General features: G+C 35.6%; 2 protein-coding genes across 2 annotated transcripts; one reads left to right on the forward strand and one right to left on the reverse strand.

Moving 5' to 3' along the window:
* Window positions 1-9,753: 9,753 nt before the first annotated feature.
* Window positions 9,754-16,333, forward strand: LOTGIDRAFT_151908 (hypothetical protein; the record flags this gene model as incomplete). The annotated part of the gene is made up of 5 exons (XM_009045409.1): window positions 9,754-9,808; window positions 11,713-11,843; window positions 12,567-12,760; window positions 15,450-15,579; window positions 16,193-16,333. 5 exons carry the CDS (start codon window positions 9,754-9,756, stop codon window positions 16,331-16,333), a joined length of 651 nt encoding a protein of 216 aa, XP_009043657.1.
* A 1,995-nt stretch (window positions 16,334-18,328) lies between these two features.
* Window positions 18,329-20,047, reverse strand: LOTGIDRAFT_101181 (hypothetical protein; the record flags this gene model as incomplete). Its single annotated transcript, XM_009045410.1, has 2 exons — window positions 18,329-18,831; window positions 19,297-20,047. Coding segments are annotated over 2 exons (1,254 nt in total), but the record flags the coding sequence as incomplete, so codon positions are not given.
* Between the last annotated feature and the right edge of the window lie 2,184 nt (window positions 20,048-22,231).

Here is a 22,231-nt window from a genome sequence, read left to right on the forward strand (position 1 = left end):
CCCAGTACCCAGTTTATATCACTGATGACAGCCGAGTAATGTCAAAGGAATTGACGCCCAGTACCCAGTTTATATCACTGATGACAGCCGAGTAATGTCAAAGGAAATGATGCCCGGTACGCTGATTATATCACTGATGACGACCGAGTAATGTCAAAGGAAATGAAATCCGGTACCCAGTTTATACCACTGATGACAGCCGAGTAATGTCAAAGGAAATGATGCCCGGTACCCTGTTTATACCACTGATGACAGCCGAGTAATGTCAAAGGAAATGATGTCCAGTACTCTGTTTATATCACTGATAACAGCCGAGTAATGTCAAAGGAAATGAAATCCGGTACCCAGTTTATACCACTGATGACAGCCGAGTAATGTCAAAGGAAATGATGCCCGGTACCCTGTTTATACCACTGATGACAGCCAATAATGTCAAAGGAAATGATGCCCGGTACCCTGTTTATATCACTGATGACAGTCGAGTTATGTCAAAGGACATGATGCCTGGTACCCTGTTTATATCACTGATGACAGCCGAGTTATGTCAAAGGAAATGATGTCCAGTACTATGTTTATATCACTGATGACAGCCGAGTTATGTCAAAGGAAATGATGTCCAGTACTCTGTTTATATCACTGATGACAGCCGAGTTATGTCAAAGGAAATGATGTCCAGTACTCTGTTTATATCACTGATGACAGCCGAGTTATGTCAAAGGAAATGATTTCCGGTACCCTGTTTATATAACTGATGACAGCTGAGTAATGTCAAAGGAAATGATGCCCAGTACCCAGTTTATATCACCGATGACAGCCGAGTAATGTCAAAGGAATTGACGCCCAGTACCCAGTTTATATCACTGATGACAGCCGAGTAATGTCAAAGGAAATGATGCCCGGTACGCTGTTTATATCACTGATGACGACCGAGTAATGTCAAAGGAAATGATATCCAGTACCCTGTTTATATCACTGATGCCGACCGAGTAATGTCAAAGGAAATGATGTCCAGTACCCTGTTTATATCACTGATGACAGCCGAGTAATGTCAAAGGACATGATGCCCGGTAGCCTGTTTATATCACTGATGCCGACCAGTAATGTCAAAGGACATGATGTCCAGTACTCTGTTTATATCACTGATGACAGCCGAGTTATGTCAAAGGAAATGATGTCCAGTACCCTGTTTATATCACTGATGACAGCCGAGTTATGTCAAAGGACATGATGCCCGGTAGCCTGTTTATATCACCGATGACAGCCGAGTAATGTCAAAAGAAATGATGTCCAGTACCATGTTTATATCACTGATGACGACCGAGTAATGTCAAAGGAAATGATGTCACCCTGTTAATATCAATGATGACAGCCGAGTAATGTCAAAGGAAATGATGTCCGTCCTGGACCCTGTTTATATCGCTGATGAGTGCTGAGTAATTTTAAAGGAATTGATGTCCGGTAGCCTACCTTGATGACGGCCGAGTTATGCCCCAATGACAGAAAATGATTCCTGGCCTTTATGTCGGTCATAACATTGACGAGGGACAGAATATCCGAAGGTGAATTTCTGAATCTGATCCAAGTTTATTTTAAGAAATGGAGAAGCCAATATCAGGTTTGTAATCATATCTGTTTTATTTCCATTTAATATGTTTATTTTATATTATAAGATGTTTATTGTATAAGCTTTTATAAAATGTTTATGTATTATATTGAAAAGCTATAAAACAGACATTGATGATGCATTTTAAGATATCAAAAGCTTTTAAATATTACTTTGATATGATTTAAATATGCGGAATTAAATCATTAAATTATAAAGGGGGTTGTAGTGGGTAAAAAGAGGCGTTATAACTTGGGGTCATGTTTTCTTTTTACAACATTCCAATTTTTCGTCTGATATCTTGGGGTTCTTATTTTTTTGATTTTGAACAGTGTATGATTTCACTATCACTATCACTATCACGGTGGAGTTTCTTCAGAAAGAGTATGGCCCAAGCCCTTCCTTTAAAATGAAACACCGACTGTTACAACCAACTAAAAAACCTGGATTTGAAGTAAGAAATGTCGGTAATAGGATCTGAAACTTGAAGTTTAGATAAGAAAAACTAATATTTATTATTGTTGATTTTTGAGATAAAGATATTTTTCACTCATCTTGACTCTATTATCTGATGGTTACGTCTTCTTTTATTCAACTTTGGTTTACATTCCTGTCCTTTAGTTGATTTGCAGTTTGAAGATTAACTCCAACACCGTCAAGATCGTGCAGGTTTTATTCTCCGATTAAATTAAATGACCCTGCAAAATTACTCACCATCAAATTTATTAGCGTATGTGCATCGCGGAGACTGATAGCACCGATTTGGATTATTGCCATTTTTAATCAGACGCCTGTGGGTCATATTTCGAGACTGCTTCTGAATCTCAAGCGATTTGTTAGCTTCGAATGTTTTATGATATGAATATAAAGTGTCATGTAAGCGTGAAAAATCTTGGTTTTGTATCTGGAGTTGTTCGAGACTATTTTGAACAGTGAGTGATTATGCAAGTTTCGAATGTTTTGGGATGTAAAAATAAAGTGTTTTATGTTGTAAAATGGAGTTAATCTAAAAAGTACGGTGAGATAACGAGGGGAGAGGTTAGCTTTAGAATAATAAAATAAATACATATCTTCTTTATATAAATAGACGAGGTATGGTGCCCGGTGCAATGTGTGGTGCTGTGTACCAAACACGGATAGAAAAATCAAATGCACTCGAGGTACGGTCTTACCATTTTCCAAAATGAAACTACATGTATATAATAGTGTCAATGAGCACTGACAATATGCCATCTATAGTCGCACCATTCAATAAATTGTTCTTCAATTGGCTGAAAAGTGCAAGATGGAAGTAGGACTAGTAATGATCCTGAAAGGATGATCAAGACAGGTAGCGTCTTGTAGTGTACACGATGAAATTTTCAGCAGACAACTGTGGCAGTTATCTGTATTATCCTATCCTTCTGTCCTTCTATCCAATTTGCCCCTGAACCGGGAAATTAAGGCAGTTAACGCAAAACAGTGTTCAATGATTTAAAAATTTTAAAGAAGAAATATTCGGTTTCCCACTGTGTAAATATTTGAGAGGAAAAATAAACTAATTAGCTGTATAATAAATGTGTTTTTGTGAAATTGTGCACCCCGTGGTTTCTGTAAGCGATTTTTAATTCCAAACATTTTAAGATTTTGTTCATGTTTACATCATTTCTTGTATAGAATGTTGGTTTTTTTATAAGTTGGCTTTAACCTTGTTTTTGTTTGTTTTTTTGTTTTGTTTTTATTTTTTTGGATTTTTTCTTTTGTGTTTTGTATAATAGTTTAACCCAGACCTTCGTCACTTTAAGGCATTTTTTTACCTAAATATTACGTCATATAACGTCATCGGAAAAGCTTTGAAATTTTAGAATTTCAGACGGACGTCACTTCCTTCTATTCGCCCTATTTGACGAAGTGAACGTCAATTTTTTGTGAAGAATGCAGAGATATGCGGGAATGTCTGTCGATATTATTGCGAAAAATGCAAGAAAATGCTGTAAAGGCCTGCATCATCTAGTAAAATATTTAGACAATCACATCCCATCAATTTTGAATGTATTTTTTGGACGTGTATAAATCTATCACGTTCAACGGATTCTCTTGAAAGAAATGTTAGCTTATTGCAGATGAACAGTTCGCCTTTTATAATCTGAAAAGGTAGACAGATATCTAAAAGCTAAGGCGTGATAATTAATTATAAATATTCAAAAGGTAGTTTTTGAACAGATGTGAATAATTTTGGATATTCAATTAAGAATAAGTGTAGGATGTAAAAGAGATTCGCTGGGAATGTTCTTCTGCCATTCAAACTCACATTCAAACTCGTCCAAAGAAAACTATACAGAATATCAAACTATAAAAGAATAGATACAATGTTTACGAATTGTGTCTTATACCTTGACTTTCATGTATCACGGAGTGCATCGATTTGATCGGATTTGGTTTGCATCAACAGAACAACAGATATACTGTAAACATTCTTGCTCGTTTGCAGTTTGTAATCGGTAACGTACATACCAACCAAATCGCTGCTTTTACAAACTTCTGTGATACAAAAAAGGTGGCTATTGCAGTCAATGTATAAGACGATGTTCGTAATAGCATGACATCGTGAAGATGGGGTGCGCCCTCTGTGGTGTACGAAAGCAATCATTGACTTCAGAACGTAAGGGCTATCACCAATCACTAATAGTGAAGACAGAGATAAACAAACCAGGTGAGAGGATTGGCTCACAAATAATTTACATTTTTGGGAATTTTCTTGGGTAATTGATTTTCGTCTGGTATCTGGTGTAATTCCATTTTTTCTTACAATTTAGGTAATATGGTCTTAGGTGTAATTTAGGTGAACGGGTCGATTCTGGAAAACACTGACCGTGGGTCGTGGGTGTCATTCATTTTTCTACCGAGAAAAGGATTTGAACCCACAACCTCATTGCCAAGCCTTCGACACAAAATAAAGTGAAAACTGTTTTATTCGACTCTTGTTAGTCTTTATAACTTTTTGTTCGCGCTATGAGCACACTTTTGTGTGGAGTTTAGCGCTATATAAATATACACATTATTATTATAAGGCAGTGTTTCAACCCAGAGACCCAGCGAGAGGAATTGACGTTCACATAGTTCAGGAGACTCGAATCCATGTTACCTAATCCTCTTTAAGACAGCAGTAAAGCAGTGTTCCTCCCCATTGTTAGACAGATGTATTTGCGTTCACACAGTTCAGGTTGTATTCTGCAAAAAGGACGTGTGAGTGGCTAGGTTTTTTTTTCTCATTGCACACTGCATGGTGTTAATTGGCAGCAGAAAACTAATTCACAAAGCGTGCCGTCCAGAATCTAGCTCAGCTGGCTTTGTGAATGAATGGAATTGTTCGTGTATATATATATATATATATATATGATGTTCGAGGATTTTGAATAGACATTAGAAACAAGCTGATATGTTATAACATAATATAACTTGATGGTGGATGCAAGTATCATGTTTTAGCTATTTTACTCGATGATTTATGAGCAAATTCAAGATTCTACCATCAAGTATTGGATAGTGTTTCATGAGATACCTGAATATATGTAATTATTATTTTCGAGAAGTTTGAATATAGCGTATAAACCAGCTGGTATAGAATACAGTTGAATGGAAGTATTTGGTATCATAGTTTAGCTATTTTACTGGGTGTTTTATGAGCCAATTCAATATTCAACCATCAACTATATTCAGGGGATAATTATGTAATTATTATTTTCGAGAAGTTTGACTGAATATAATATAAAATAGCTGATGTAAAATACAGACTTCAGTTGACGGTTCGATGAATGAAGGTATTTGATACAAGCTGTTTATTAGATGTTTTATGAGCCAGTCCTAGAATCTACAACTAAGGATTGACTGGTATAGTTTTTTTGGAACATATAATTGATATATAGACGATATAGCAGATATAGAATACAGAATATATTTGGGGGATTGCTGTTATGTTTTAAGGAATATGTATTATTTTTCGAGGATTGTAACTGAATATACAGTGTAAACCAGCTGTTTTTGACTAGAGACGTTACTTGATGCTATTTACTGGATGGTTTATGACCAACACAGATTGATTATACAGTAATTAAGTATTTAACTATATGGACAGTTATTGCAGAAAACGTGTTATCTATATGATATACGAATTAGGAATTGTCTGCTGTTTGGATATGTACGAAAAGTACTGGAAATTGTAGAAGTAAAGGAAAGGAGACGTTCTGTGACTACAATTGTAAAAGTGGGCCGGTCAGTGGTTTCCTATTCTGACCATCAAAAGCCGAGAAATTTACCAAGTTTACTAGCTTACTTGATGGCATATAGACCCATCAAAACGCAAACTTTCATAAAGAATTGACGGTCTTGATGAGTGAAAGGACTAAATCTTTCAAGAAGTTGTTGTAGGCTAAAGTTTTTGTGGAATATTGTTATAATTATCAGGTAGGTTTTAGAATCCTCAGAAGTTTGGAGGATTTAGCTAAATTTCATTGATGCCTCTTACTGACTACTGAAAGATGTCTTGCAGTCTTTAGTTAAGCCATAAGTTAAATGTGCCATGTTTTCATTTCTTGGTTATTCGGAAATCGAAGAGTAGGGTAGACTAATAAATGCGACTCTTTTGCGAAAATTTACCTACCAACAACAGTGGCATTTCAAAAACATGTATTTATTTTAAAACATCAATGCTGGTCGACTAGTCAAGTACTTGTAGTTGTTTACGATGAGAGACTAGTCAAGTAGATGTTTAATGTAGAAAATCTGGGTTTTAAAGAATGTCTGTATATAAGAAGGTATACATGTATAAGAGAGTTGAAGAAATAAGATGTTGCATTCTACTTTTCTGCGCCTGATTTGGCTGATCGAGACAAGCATCATATGCAGTGAGCAAAAAGCGAAATTTGGGTAACTCGATGACATTTACCTACACTTGGTTATCTTCTATTTTCAGTTGTCGAAGGTTGGGAATCAAAAAAGAAGTCTTTATTAGCCCAATTAGGTGCAGAAAAGTAGGACGTAAAACTCCGTTCATTTCATTTTCTTTCAAACTGCCTAGGGATCTTCAATATGCACAGCCTGTAGAGCCACGGTTTATTGTTCCACACTGGCTCTAGAGGAGTTTTTAGTCCCACGCATCAGACTAGATAGTCTGTGAATGACTTTCTATTCTGAGTAGCTGTGAACTCTTACCTTGTCAGCAAATGATAATATTTTGTACTTTACAACATTCCTTTACAACATTTTTATATGCACTGTTATAGATGTTCTAGTGCTCAAAGCTTATAAACAATCTAACCACCGTAAGCTGACATTGGTCCAATGCACAATTCTCTGTATCTATGAGCATCCATGTTAGATTATCTGGGGACGTGGATCGAAGCTTATTTTTGTATAATGGAATATGGAGTGAATGCATTCATGTATTTCATTGTCTTTTCAATAGTTGTCTGTGGAAGTGAATGCATTTTGCGATGCCCCCGGCTGCCTTTCTTTAAATATCTGGGACTATTTTTTAAATCATTCAAGTTCCAAACACATCTTTCTTTTGTCATTTGTAATAGTTTATCGTGTTACATTCTTGTTTTTTGCTAGACAAGACAGTCTAGAGCAATGATGGCTGCACGACAGTGCAGATCAATGGCGGCTCACTGCTATCGTGTCACAATCTGTTTTTTTAGCTGGACACGATAGTTTAGAGCAATGATGGCTTACTGATATCTTGTCACAATCTGTTTAGATAAATGGTGACTCACTGCTATCTTGTTACAATCTGTTAGATTGCTAGCTGGACTCGATAGTTTAGAGCAATGGTGACTCACTACTATCTTGTCAAAATTTGCTAGCTGACTGGACACGATCGTTTAGAGTAATGGGGACTCACTACTATTGTGTCACAATATTGCTAGTTGGACTCAATAGTTTAGATCAATGGTGGCTCATTGCTATCTAAACAAAATCTACTAGCAAAGTGGACACGATCGTTTAGAGCAATGGTGGCTCATTGCTATCTTAACAAAATCTACCTACTAGTTGGACACGATATTTCGTAAGGCATATTGAACATTGTAGTGGGATGTTTTGATGTGTTCACCTTGATTTGTATATGTACGGTTTGATCTGGTAATTACAACAATAGCTGTTTTGATGGCTGGACTATTAGATATTAACCTTGTAATGGGTAACTTGAATCTTTTGCGTGGTCGCTTTGAAAATGTGAATAACAAATTCTTGTTGGCTATATCGCAAGTTTCTGTGGTCAGAATGAACAATTATTTCTTCGTATTATAGAGTTCCGGTCGGACTGACCGCTTCTAAGAGGTTTTGAGATTGAAGATTCAATATAAACTATGACGAGTGCGCCATTTTGGGGTGTTAGAGTCTTCAGTATATGTAAATGGTTATCAGAAGTACTAGAAATGTACAAAAATCTCACAATTTCTTCAAAAATATCTCACTATAGGATTTTTTTTCCCTATTTTTTAGATTTTCTATATATGTCTAAAGAAACGACGACTCGTCTTTTTAACTATCAAACGCCGATACTTCTGGACACACATGGATTGAAGGCCCAAATTTCGTCAGTGAGCTGTGAACACTATTTCTGATTGGATTAGTTAACCAATTTCGGACTCAAGTATGATTGGTAAAAAAATGTCCCTTTAAATATGAAACAAACCAGAAAACAGTTTAATTTCACTTAAACACCTGAACACGTGTTAACGCTAACACTACTTTCGTTTTCTAATTAACCTTTGACCTGCACAAGGTGTAATATTATAAACTCGAGTTGATTAGGTTCGCTGCCAAATGTTGGTAATTACTTTTTTCTCTCTCGTCAGTTTCTTTTCTCTCTGTTTCATTTGACGCCAGCCTTATTTCAGTATGCTACCTAACTTTGATGTCGGTCTGTTTGATCTTCATCCATCATCATCACTTTTTAATTTCTACCTTTATCTTCATCAATTGACCGAGCCTGGAAAAAATTTGAGACAAACATTTAAAACATCAAATAATCATTATACCTGTTTTTCTCCAGGCATGTTTCAGACGAAACGGATTTTTACGTCTTATTTTCTGCACGTAGACTATAAAGTGAGCTAGTAATTGGGCGGAAAACGCTATGCCAAAACAAACAACTCTGTTTTTCCATTTCCAGCTGCCAAAACGCGCACAGGGCCTTGGTTTATTGCCCAATCCGAACGACTAAACATTTTTTAAAGGTCAGCCCCTCGGACTTGCATCACTGATGGGGGGAAACCGGATTGGAAAATCTACAGGTATCATTAAAATTTTAAACTTACTTATATGCTATTATTTATAAGGTATTGGAACTTATAAACAGAAGGTTCTAACCTTAAGTCATGGTATGGTATTTGAACTGGATGAACAGAGAGCTCTAACTTTCGTATTGTTTATTAGTATTGCTGGTATAGTTTAGATTCATTGTACTTTTTTACGTCCGTGATTATCTATATTGGTTTGTTGGGGGTCTTGTGTTTGAACTAGAGGAACAGAAGTAAAAGTGATAATATCAACAGTAAACAGTAAAACTGAGCGGCCAGGTGTTTTATTCCCATCATCTTAACCTTTATTTACAGTTCAAATAGAAAACAATCAGCTGAAATCTCAAACCGGATGATATCAGGTGTCTTATATCAGTTTTCGTTATGTTATCATTCTTCTCGGTATATGAATTTCACACATTTTTACTTTCTGGAATGATAATAAAAATATGGAAGAGACCATTCCTTACCCTTTCGTGTTGGATTTGTGGGTCAAGGGTTTTGCCAATCGCCAGACCCCACCACTATTACCCGAATGTTAACGCCAATTCCGACGATATTATATCATCCCAGAATACTAACTATTTATAAAGTTACAATAACAAGTGTTTTTTTCGTGTTTACTGTCAGAAATGGTATTTATGTTACCATAGAAACTGTATCTTTGTCGTCATCAAAATATCTTACATAATAACTAACAATAATTCGAATTGTCTCACAATGTAGTCCGAATATGTCCGATGGTTTTTGTATATGTATAGCGTCTTGCTCCATACCAATAAAATGTTTGTGACCCTGAGATTCTGAGATTTTTTTTATATATTTCAGTAATGACGTAATACGAGACCAATGACAAACACTTCCGGCATGAAGGGACCAATACATATTGTTGTGTTGGGAAAGGAAGGAGTTGGTAAGACAGGTAAGTAGAAAGTTATATCAGATGATCTGGGATCGATAAAAATGGCATCCTTTAACCACCGCAATATGTCATAAGAGTGCTAGCTGAACTTTCTCGATGGACCGGTTGGAAAAATATTGGGGAGCTAGAATTTGACTCCATCGTTTGCTAAAAAGGTCAGGAAAAGATATGGTACTTATTCTAATCACTGAAAAGTCTTATTGTGCTTAAACCGACACACCTGCCTCTATTCCAACCTCTGATAGCTATTTTGAAAATTGGCTACTCCAGCCAATAACTGTCAAAAGAGGCTGATATAGAGGCAAATAGTTCGGACTATATTGTGCTAAGCACACTCTGCTAACTAGTTGAATACAATTATTGACATCGGTACTCTCTATTTGGTTTTTTACATCTTCAAAATCTTTCAAATATTAGAGGACTACGTGTGTTTCAGAAGAGCTGTGTAGGACTTAATTTTCGAATTTCTCAATTTTAATTTAGAAGAAGTTTTATTGCGTCATTAAAAACTCGATTGCAGCCAGAAATTATGAGGATTTTAAGTAGAAAACTGATAAAAGATAAGAATAAAAAAAAAGGCAATAAAAATTTCACCTGTTTTTTATCGACAAGGTGGAAGTAGAAATTACAGTTTGTAATAGAGTTGAAAATGAAGTAATAATTTTATCATTTAGATTTTTTCTAAATTTTACTTGTTATTAAATATGCAGTCTTGAAGTCTGTAGACCTCAATCTTGAACCTTTTTCAAAAAGGAAGAAAAGTAAGATGCCCTAGAAAAATGGTTTGTACCACTACTTCATTTCTAACAAAAATAAAAATATCATTTCTATACATTTTAGCCTCAAATATGTGTAAGAATGCACCAAATCAAACCTTTTCTTCGAGAAAAGCCCTGTCAGACGCTCCTTGGGTTGGTTGCACCTATACGATTCCCCAGAGATGACGGATTTGAATCTCAATCTAGAAAGTTGCCTAACCCCCACCCCCTCGCCCAATCACGTCCACACACAAACACACACCCATTAAGTCAGTCTGGCCCCTATTTGTACCCGACACTGACTATTGCTTCCACGTCTTCATTGCCGATATTCAGTTTTAATATTTCTTTAAGACTGTTTCAAGGACTCCAACTTGAATCCTAATTTATAATCTGAAGTATACATGTAGTTTAAAAACATCATTTAACTAGGCAATAATAGATGCCAGACACGTTTCAAAAATTCTTTTTTCTAATCATAAAAGACGTTTTGACAAGTTATTTTTAAAAGTTTAAAACTCTGTAAAAATGATCAGAATAAAACCATTGTTTCCCTGCCAAAATATTCACAAAAGATAAAATAAATCTTTACAAATAGACAACTTTTCTCTTCTTCTTTTCATCGCCTTAACTTTTTTACGAAAATGCTGATAATTAGATGGGTTTATTTCAAATGTAACTGATAGTGTCTTATAGTTTTGTTATAAAATTTTTATCTTGTCTGAAGTAATTTTATTTTAAATTTAGCTGAAATAGTTTGTAGTATCATAAAATTAGTCTAATCTCCTATTTTCCGGATTCTAAAAGTCTTAATTGGAAGGCTAGCCCCTTTAAAAAAAACTATAGCTGTCCTGATGAGGATGGGTATCCGAAGCATGAGAGGAGCTGTGGACAATTAAACTCTGTAAAAATGATCGTTATTCCACCAAAATATTCAACATAAATAAAGTAAAACTTTGGAAATAGACAAATGTTCTTGTCATTGATAATGAGATGAGTTTATTTCAAATGTTACTCAAATTAATCTTATCTGAAGTAGAATTCGATGGGGTTTATTTCAAATTTAGCTTAAATAGTTATGTAGTTTTTGTTATGTTAGTCTTTGATACGCCGGTAGTTTGACTATTTTTCCTATGTGTATTGCAGCACTAGTGGTGAGGTTTTTAACCAAAAGGTATTTATCAGAATATGCTCAAACTGACGAAGCTATTTATGAACGGAATGTGTCCGTGGACGAGAGGAACACAGCTTTAAGGTTTACAGATATCAGCGGCAAGGTAAGAAACTTGTACAAATGTATAGAAGTATAGTTGCTTCATAAAGGGAGGTAATATTATTGAGGACAGTAAAGGGATGTAATATCAGTGAGACTATAAAGGGAGGTAATATCAGCGAGAACTATAAAGGGAGGTAATATCAGTGAGACTATAAAGGGAGGTAATATCAGAGGTAATATCCGTGAAACTATAAAGGAAGGTAATATCAGTGAGAACTATAAAGGGGGGTAATATCAGTGAGAACTATAAAGGGAGGTAATATCAATGAGAATTGTAAAGGGAGGTAATATCAGTGAGACTATAAAGGGATGTAATATCAGTGAGAAATATAAAGGGAGGTAATATTAGTGAGACTATACAGGGAGGTAATATCAGTAAGACTATAAAGGGGGGTAATATCCGTGAAACTATAAAGGAAGGTAATATCAGTGAGAAGTATAAAGGGAGGTAATATCAGTGAGAAGTATAAAGGGAGGTAATATCAGTGAGAACTATAAAGGGAGGTAATATCAGTGAGAATTGTAAAGGGAGGTAATATCAGTGAGACTATAAAGGGAGGTAATATCAGTGAGAAATATAAAGGGAGGTAATATCAGTGAGAACTATAAAGGGAGGTAATATCAGTAAGAATTGTAAAGGGAGGTAATATCAGTAAGAATTGTAAAGGGAGGTAATATCAGTAAGAATTGTAAAGGGAGATAATGTGGCCTTTTCTATTTTAAGGATGTAGAAAGAAGAGCAGCCAATAAAGAAATGATCAGTAAAATGGATGGTATAATTGTGGTCTATAGTATTATAGACAGACACAGTTTTGACGTGGCTAAAAATATCATCAGTTGGCTACAGAGAGAACGACGACCAGCGCCACCCATACCTCTCCTTCTCCTTGGTAACAAATGTGACCTTGGACATCGAAGGTGAGTGGTCTTTCCTATTATTTTAATTTATGACTTTCGACATTGAAATGGGTGAAAACATAGTTATTACAATTCTACGGTTCAGACGGATAAATTCTTCCTGGCTGATAAACAATGTACTTAGACAGCTATATATCTCTGTAATATCTTTCAGTCGACTTTCAGTAATGATGATATCACTTTAAGTTCTATCAGTCGGTAAATGAAATAATTATTAAGACGACTATATGGCGTGGCATAAATTAAAATATTAAATGAAAACTTTGTTCTTGCTTGTGTTATTGAATAATGATATTTTTGTTCTGTTAATATTATGTTTTAATCAAATCTGACACTGACAGGTGAATTCAAGATAACAAAAATAATTTGTAAGTCATTGTGTATTAACTTTACATTTCTTTTAATTGGAGGATAAATAAAGAGTACAATAGTATTCAGTTTTTCTCTCCATATTTTGTATGAATCCTTTAAATAATATACTGTATGAAATCTTCCTTTAGACAGGTGTCGGCCAAGGTTATCTGCACGTGTTTGCTTCAGGTAAAATAGGACTCAGATAGCCTTTTAGAAAAAATAAATTTGATTAAATTCAGGAGTTTCCCAAACCTGTTTACAAATATATCATTTTCTGATAGCTAATTTAGACAGCTTGATATTAAACCCATCAAAGTTAAAATAATGTCTATCTGCACGTATTATTGTACAGATTACAGGTAGACCAGAACTAAAATAGACTATTTATCAAAACTTCTGATTGAAGTCGGGAGCCTGTTGGTGTGGTTTTATCGATACCGGAAATCTACAGAGTTAAATTTGCCCTACACTAGAACGGGGGTCAGGAAACTTGTTAAAACACCAATCAAATCTGTGGGATTGGTTCAAAGTTATCTAAACAGTTGCAGGTTAATGGAAATTCTTATCTTAGATTCTAAATTATCTCAACCAAACATTTCCTCTTTCAATTAATTTCTTATATCACAAATCACTCTGGATTTTACTTTTATATCTTCATTTTCTTCATCTGGTAACTCCATGTCAATTAAACTAGAATCGACTGCAATGATATGACTTCTACATGCTATCGATATCTTACACCCTCTAGGTTGGCTTTCTGCTATCTTTATCCTCTGGATAAGCTAACTGTAGTAGTTTACACCCTATAAGCCGGCATACTATATTTACCAAAGAGCATAGGGATTAACCATAGAGAGCATGTTAACTTTATTATAACCCTTCACATCCTCTAGATTGGCTGCTATATTTATTAACGTTATTACACTACAGGTGTAAGAGTATCTAACTGTTACTGTGTATTTATAAAGTTAATAAGACATACCACTATATATATTGATGTTATTTATAATGGTATTAGACAGGTAGTGACGTCACTCAGTGGGGAATATCAAGGCGTTATACCTGTTTGAAATGGTTTTAAACTATAACTTACATTAAGAGAACATTACCAGTTTATTTCAGATTAAGCTACATTATTACACATAGCGGGAGTTGTATACCGTATATCTCAAGGCATATAATCTTCTAAATATGTGTTTCATCATTCATCATTAATTTAGTTAGATTTTAAAGAGATAGTCACATTATTTCTTGGTTTACCAGCTAAGAGAACTGGCAGAGACACAGTAGTCATAATATTAGACTACCAAATAATTAAGGAATGACCTGAACATTTTTTCAGTTTATCGATGCATATACAGAAAAAAACTGTGTACACTGTATAAATCCGTTTAGCAGTTTATACATTAGAGTACCGGTACATAGGTTTTTTTGGGGAATTCGGAAAATACCTTAATCATTCAGTGAAGTGTCGATTTCGGCTCTGTTGACGTTCGAAGGAACGACATCGACGCCGTGTAGTTTCCACATCAATCAAACTCAATGATTAAAGTAGTCCGTTAAGTTATATTTACTATCTGTTTACATTCTGTTTACACATATATAAACCGAATGCACGTGGCCGCTGTTATCCAGTCAAATTGCGTGATACCGTGTAAACGGAGTCGTGATTTAATTATTTAATCTTGAAAGTGATATAGTGATTTGAAATATTTTCTTTATAAACTGATATAAATAAAAATAAAGTCACACAGCGATTCCCTCTGAGGTAACAGAGCGTTTTCTCCCTTTTTATAATTAAATCAGAATATCATTGATACCCCCTACCCGAGCTGTTTATTATAGCCAAATAAAATCCGACTCTGTGATATTTAGAAACAAGAATCGTGAATAGTCAAAGATTGTTAAACTAAGTTATCTGATCTCACTCCAGGAGATTAACAAAATAAATAATCATGTACACACGTTCTTGAACACGGTGTATTCTATAATGATGATATGAAGTATTTAGTACGGTATGACTTATAAACATTCACTTACTTGGCACATAGTTTCATCATATATTTACAAAATAATAGTCTGATGTACTGAAAACATCACAGCTTGGTTAGACACTAGCTGGCATTCACTCTTGTTCACTGAGTTCTGAGTTTGCTTACTTTCATAATTTGCCGACGTCTAGTTTTTAGCCCCTATAAAGTAATCCCGAAGTTAATTCCTGATCATCCAAAACGTACGTCGATGACATGAGACGAGCTTAAATCATTATCATCATCATAAAAATATAAGAAAGAAACATTTTTTGGCCACTTTCTTTTTTATATTTAAATTACAGGGTGGTAGAAAGCCCGGGTTTAGACAGCCCAGACTGGCAGACAGATTCCGACTGTTTTCTCAGATTCGAATGTTCAGCTTGTGATGATGTAGACGGAGTAGATGAAGTTTTTACCAAATTCATCCGGAAAGTAAGTAGTCACCACATTTCGTCCCTTTTTTTTACATTGCCGAGAAGTGATATGCACTAACGTCTGCAAAAAGTTTAGGGTCTTGGTCATATTTCAGTATTAATATCTGGGGTCAATAAAAAAAACCCTGATCGCTTCGATTTACACTATTTAGACCAGTGGTTTTCAACCTGTTTTTGTATGTGTCCCCAAATCAATCAGCATGAAAATGATGTCCCCAAATATCGAAAGTGTATCTATGATTGGATACTAGGAACGTTCTCGCATAGTTTGGTAGTAATAATTAATAATAGTACTTCTAGACAATGTTATTTGTGCAGTCATCATATGAGATGTTGTATATATTATAGATGGAAAGTTTTTATTTTTCACAGCATGTGACATCAAATGTCCCTAAAGAAAAGTGCAAATTTCCCCATCTTGGGACATGTCCCTGTGGTTGAAAAACTACGATTTATGCGATGTTGAATTCGATTTAGATCATTCACGGTTTGGAAACCAGATTCCAATTTTGAAAAAAAAAATAGCTGAAATTTATTTTTATCAGCCGGTAAAGTAAATATTTAGAAGATTATATCTAATTAAATTGTCTCCGTTGTCATTTATTTTTCAGATCCAAGAAAAACGTGATCCATCGAGTAAACCGCCTAGAAAAGTGAATCATCATTCTTCCGGACTGGGTTCACCAACCCAACTACGTGCTGCCATTAGACGGCGGTTCAGTGTTTTTAATCGCGATAGAACGACATTTTAATCACAATATGGAAATTTTCATTTGGTCATTTTGACTGAATAAAGTTGAATATATTATGTTGTTGATTCCAATGGTTAATTGGATTGCTACAGTGACTTGATTATTTCTATCAGACTAGATAGGACTGTATCATAATCTCGTATGTGCTCATATTTTCTCTGAATGAAAGGATTTAGACAACTTTCTTCGTAACCCTTGGAGACATTTTGACGCCTTCATGCCGCTGGTACGGCACCTCCAACAAAAAAAAAACATTACTACAACGTAATTCAATGATTATTTGTAATAACAAAACCTTTATACGAGACCTTTCAGGTACCACCTGGGGTTCTCACTGGTACAACAGGGGATTAAACCAATTCCTAACGTCAGTTTTAGTAGGGTCGGATTGCGACAGGTGCGTGATCATGACATAAACACTTCTGATCTTAATAGACAACCATTCGACATAATGTCTTCCGTGAGGGTCCTGCTAGCGATCTGCAACATAATCAGCTTTACGGAAACTGCCGAGAATTGCCGCATGACCATTCGACTGAACGAAGTTGTGTATTTCTTGCTCACGTCAGTAAAAAACTGACTAGAAAGTGGCATTACCTTAAAATAATGTGTCTTAAATACATAAATGTGTGGAAATGTGAATATATTGGAAGACGAGGAAAATGGTGTTACTTTTTTGTGAAATGGGGAGGTTTGTTTCTAAAATTCGCCAAACTAGGATGTACGTGAAATTCACTTAAAACGTCTTATAATACAAAAAGCATTGTGAAGTGGAACTAAACTTGTTTGTTTGCAAAACTTTACTGAAGCCCGACTGAAATTTTGAAATTACCAAAGTTACGATAATTATACTGTGAGAGCTTGAGTGTGGGAGCATATTCTGACACCCTAGAAACAATTTCGATGTTCTTACTCCCCCATAGAAAGGCCATTTTTACAATTAATGAGTTTAGATGCACCCTAGGATTTTTTGTGAAAAAAAGGCTTTGTGATCAGTTGACAAAACTCAATGAGTTGCAATCTCAATAGGTGACTCGTGACGTGAGAAAAAAAACCAGTTTATAAAAGAGAATATATTATTGTCCTGCGTTCTATTATCAGTTTAATAAAATTTTATTTCACAAAATCCTTTGTCTTGCTGAACAGATCTTAAGGGAGACTACTTACGATGAGTTATTTGTGGTCTATTGAATGTATACAACGGCTTGAGTGTGCAAAATATTACTAAAGTATCTACCCAACATGTTTAATATACCTTGCTGGAATAGATAGTGTAGTAAGAGATTTAGTTATTAGCCATTGCACGAGGGGTACTACATGCTGTTTTTACGCTATTTTTGCCCATAAAACGTCTGCTGTGGTTCCTAAAAACGTGCCCAGATTTTAATGTATGTCGCTATTTGGTATAAATTGTAATTTCTGCTCAAGTTTAATCGGAACCACAGACATTAAATGACATGGAAGGTATACATGTATATAGAAGATTCTATAAGTACGTCGAAACACATAACTTCCGATACCATACATTACCTGATTATCAGCAAGACACTATTATGCATTCGAGGACTTATATTTTGAAAATTTTCATAAAGCTATTTTTATTTTAAAATAAATATGATAATATTGAACAAAAAATAAGGTAGAATAGAATCTCAATATAAACTTAGACTAAACCTACTAGTATAACATATCCACGGACCATAACTCTGTATGTTACTAGGAGTGAGATGAGATCCAGTCTTGCAAGATTTGATTCGCTCCATGAAGTCCGAACTCTCGAGAAATATCTAGAGCATTTTTTCCATCCTGATTTCTAATTCGCGGATCGCATCCATGATCCAGAAGATTTTGGATGATTGCAACGTAATCGTTTGGATCCGTTTCGGTATATTTTGGATCCGAATCCAGTAAAATCATTTTGACTGCATCCATCATCTCAATGCACTTGTCTTTATACACAGCCGGCAACCGGATGTTATTCCGCAAATAAATAATCCCTCGTGATGCCGCCACGTGGAGCGCCGTATTACCGTTACCGTCTAAAGCTGTGACTTCGGCGCCATGTTGAAGAAAAGACTCCGCAGCCTTCACTTGTCCACTTCCGGCTGCAAAATGTAAGGCAGGAACGCGAATATCGCCCATCAGTGACGGGTCTGCTCCGTTCATACATAACAAAATGGCGCAATCGAATTGACCTTCCGCGGCTGCTAACCATAATGGCGTTTTATTTTCTGCATTGCGACAATTTACATCCTGATTAATCATTAGAATTTGTAAAAGTTCCGCTTTACCTTTGGACGCAGCAACATGGAGAGAATTCTGTCCGTTTGGATCAAGTTCTGTCGCGTCAGCGCCATGTTGGAGAAGTAAGACGGCACATTCGATATGGCCGCGTTCGGTTGCAAGGGTCAGAGGAGATTTATCCTTAAGCGGTGAGTTAATATCGATAATTTTAGATTTCAAAATGGATTCCAGGACAGACGTGTTGTTATCAGTCACTGCTGTGTGCAATTCGGCTGTCGTTAAGGGATGACGTTGTTTATAATTGAAATCCAGAGCCAAGAATCTTTTCAGACACCAACCAAGCGGCAGGGAATCTATTTTCAGTATCATCTCACTACCCAGAGCTCGTCTGATCGTCAACCTACATTGATGTTGAAATGAAAATGGCCACACGTCTGTCGCATCGTTATTTTGAGTATTTTCAGTAGAAGAGTTATTTCCCTTTGTAAGATTATCTCCCTTTAAGCACGTGATATCACAGTTACTGAAGTCAGTCGCCATTATTAAGGCGTCTATAAGTTTCTGGCGGTGTTTCTCGGTTTGGGGATTGTTGGTTGTAGTGTTAAGCACATACGAAATTGGTAGCACTTTTTCTCTCGTTTGAGGGTCAACTAGCCGCATACTTGGGTCACATCCATAATATAGCAGAACTAAGGCGAGTTCATAACGAGGTCGATCACGTGTTATAGCTAAATGAAAGGGAGTTAATCCCTCATTATCTGGAATGTCCAAACCACAACCATGTTCCATAAATAAACAAGCGCTGTGGAATTCGTTCGAGTCAACTGCATGGTGTAAAGCTGTCCTTCCATTTTTATCTTTTAAATTAAGATCACAGTTTTTTGTTAAAAGTAATTTCACTATATCGATCATTTTAGTCAATGGTTTCCCCCGAACATCCAGTTCGTAGGAGGACGGTATTGACATCATCAAGGGCGACAACTTTTGGTCTTTTGTTTGAGAATTAACACAACAACCGTGATTCAATAATAACTTAATCACTTCTATACTGACATTGGAGCATGCGCGATGTAAAGGCGATTCTCCCTTGAAGTCGATTTTGTTTACGTCGGCGCCATTTTGAATTAAGAAGTCCGCTGATCTAGCTGCGTCATCCCAGCTCGTAGCTCCAAGGGGAGTAACTCCTCTTATATCACTGGCGTCCGTTTCACATCCGAACGATTTCAACTTTTGAACCATAGACAGCCTATCGTATTTTGCTGCATAGAAAATTGGCGTGCGATCTAATTGATTTTTGGAATTAGGGTTGAAGTCTTTATGTCCGATCAAAATTTCGGCAATTCTGTTGTTGCATAAATCCACGGCTCTCGTAAACGGAAGTTCTCTGTTGTACAAGGCATTAACGTCGGCACCATTTTGAAGCAAACGTTGAACTTCCTGTTCGTTGCCTTGAGAAATGGCGTCGTGAAGATGGCTGCTCATGGACATGTCGAAATGTGAGTAGAGGTTTTGTAGCAGGGCGGAGGCAGCACCAATATGGCAGACACTGTAGATCACAGGCCTCATCTGAAATGACAGGAAAATGTTAAGAATATCAACAACAAAAAAAGTCAGTTACCAAAAGAGCAAAATTGACTGAAAAAATAGATAGATAGGCCTATAGTCCTGAAAAATGACAATACATGTGCTGTCAAGCATATTTATACATAAGACACAGAAAACTATCATAATTATAACATAACAAGCCTACATCGTCGCCCAAAAGTTAGACGTTAAACTCCAAGTCATTCCTTCAGTCCAAAAATAAAATGAGGAGAAGGGCCTGAAACTCAATTACATTTCATTGGAAATGAAATGAAATGAATGGAGTTTTACGTCCTACTTTTCTGCACCATGTGGACTCATTTCATTGAAGCAATATAGTACAGTAGGAAATAAAAATCCATTTCAATATTCCAATAAGATATAGAACAGTAGGATATAAAACTGCATTTTATTTCATTAGTCCAAAAAGTTTCATTACGGTGGAACCCCATTCCGTTTTATTATTCCAAAAAGAAACAGAACAGTGGGATATAAACTCAGTTTTATTCATCAGTCCTATCAGAAACAGAACAGTAGGATTTAAAACTCAATTTCATTTCATTAGCTCAATAATGTAACAGAACAGTAGAACTTAAACACCATATGATATTTAGATGAGAACGAAAGTTTTGCAACACACATTTTTTTTTCTTGCTCTTTCAAATAAAAAAATGAACCTTCATACCAACCACATCAAAACGAACAAATCATGTCAGCCAACTGTGTCACATATAGTTTCAGAGTTTTTAATTTTACTGAAAAAAGGGCGATACATATAGTAGGAAATATACCGACATAAATTATATTGAATACACAACTTTAGTCCGAAACTTCTTTCTTGAATTATACTCTGTTTATCTTATACTAACTAGACAGTCTAACCACGAAATTGCCAAGTACATTCCTCCGTAGTTTTCAGCGTCCATGTTAGAAGCTGGGGTTCCGCGTAGAGCTGCATCCTGTCTACAGAAAACTACCATTGTATCAATTACAGGTCTCTGTGGCTAGAAGCAACCATGTAAAACTGATATAGCGTAGATTGCGAGCGGAATAAATTGAAGTGAAAGCAATCAAGCCATTTCTGGGGTTTACTGCCAACAAAAACAGGAGATGAAAAAAGTTATGTTGCATAAAATTACATTTGAAATGAATGGCGGCTCACTGCTATCGTATCACAATCTTGGGCTAAAATGAAAATGGTAGATTGAATATATGGTGGCGTTCTGCTATCCTGTCACAATCCACTAGCTAGTTGAACATGAAAGTATAGATCAATGATGGCTGGGGGCTCTAGTGTTTGCTAACTAAACTATTTGACATACGATACTCAGTTCCATTTCATTAGTCAAATGTTTTATTGCAGAATTACGTGAAAACATCACTTCATTTCGTTAGCCCATTAAAATACATTAAGGTACTATTGAAAATTCCACATTGTGTATCACACTCTATTTATATACGAATGAATACTTATTCAAAATGATGCATTAAATCAGATGATGTAAATTAAATGTTAATTTCTGGTCTTGGTCTAATGATATTATAAAAAAGAAAGGTTCGGATTACTATGAATAATGTAATAGTTGTAAAATGTATTTGATCCCGGGGCAAAATTTCTTGTAAAAAAACAAAACATTGCCTCAGGTAACTCATTTATAATTCAGACTAATATACTTGTTTTTGTCTACCTCGACTAATTTTCTATTTGACTCTATCTTAGTCTTTCTGGTGGACCTATAAACCGAGGTCTGTGCTCAACAAACTGTGTACATCCTGGCAGTTGAAGTAAAAGGCGGTTATTGTTTCTAAAATTCCCCTCATCGCATTTTTGTTACCCGTCAAGCAAGAACAAACAAAATTATATTTCAATTATATATTTAAATCAATCTTCGGAGAAACGAAAGCCTCCTTCATTTTTTTATTCTACCATAGTATAGTGATAGCATGAGCTACGGATGTGAGGCATCGACACTCTTTAGAAAGACCCGATTCTACTTTGCATTTGCCGCATCTTTTACCTTATGGGGTTTGTGAAGCCGTTTAAGTTTTAGGCCAAGTAATGGGACTATA

Source organism: Lottia gigantea (assembly GCF_000327385.1).
Source record: "Lottia gigantea unplaced genomic scaffold LOTGIsca_1, whole genome shotgun sequence".
Lineage (NCBI taxonomy): Eukaryota > Metazoa > Mollusca > Gastropoda > Lottiidae > Lottia > Lottia gigantea.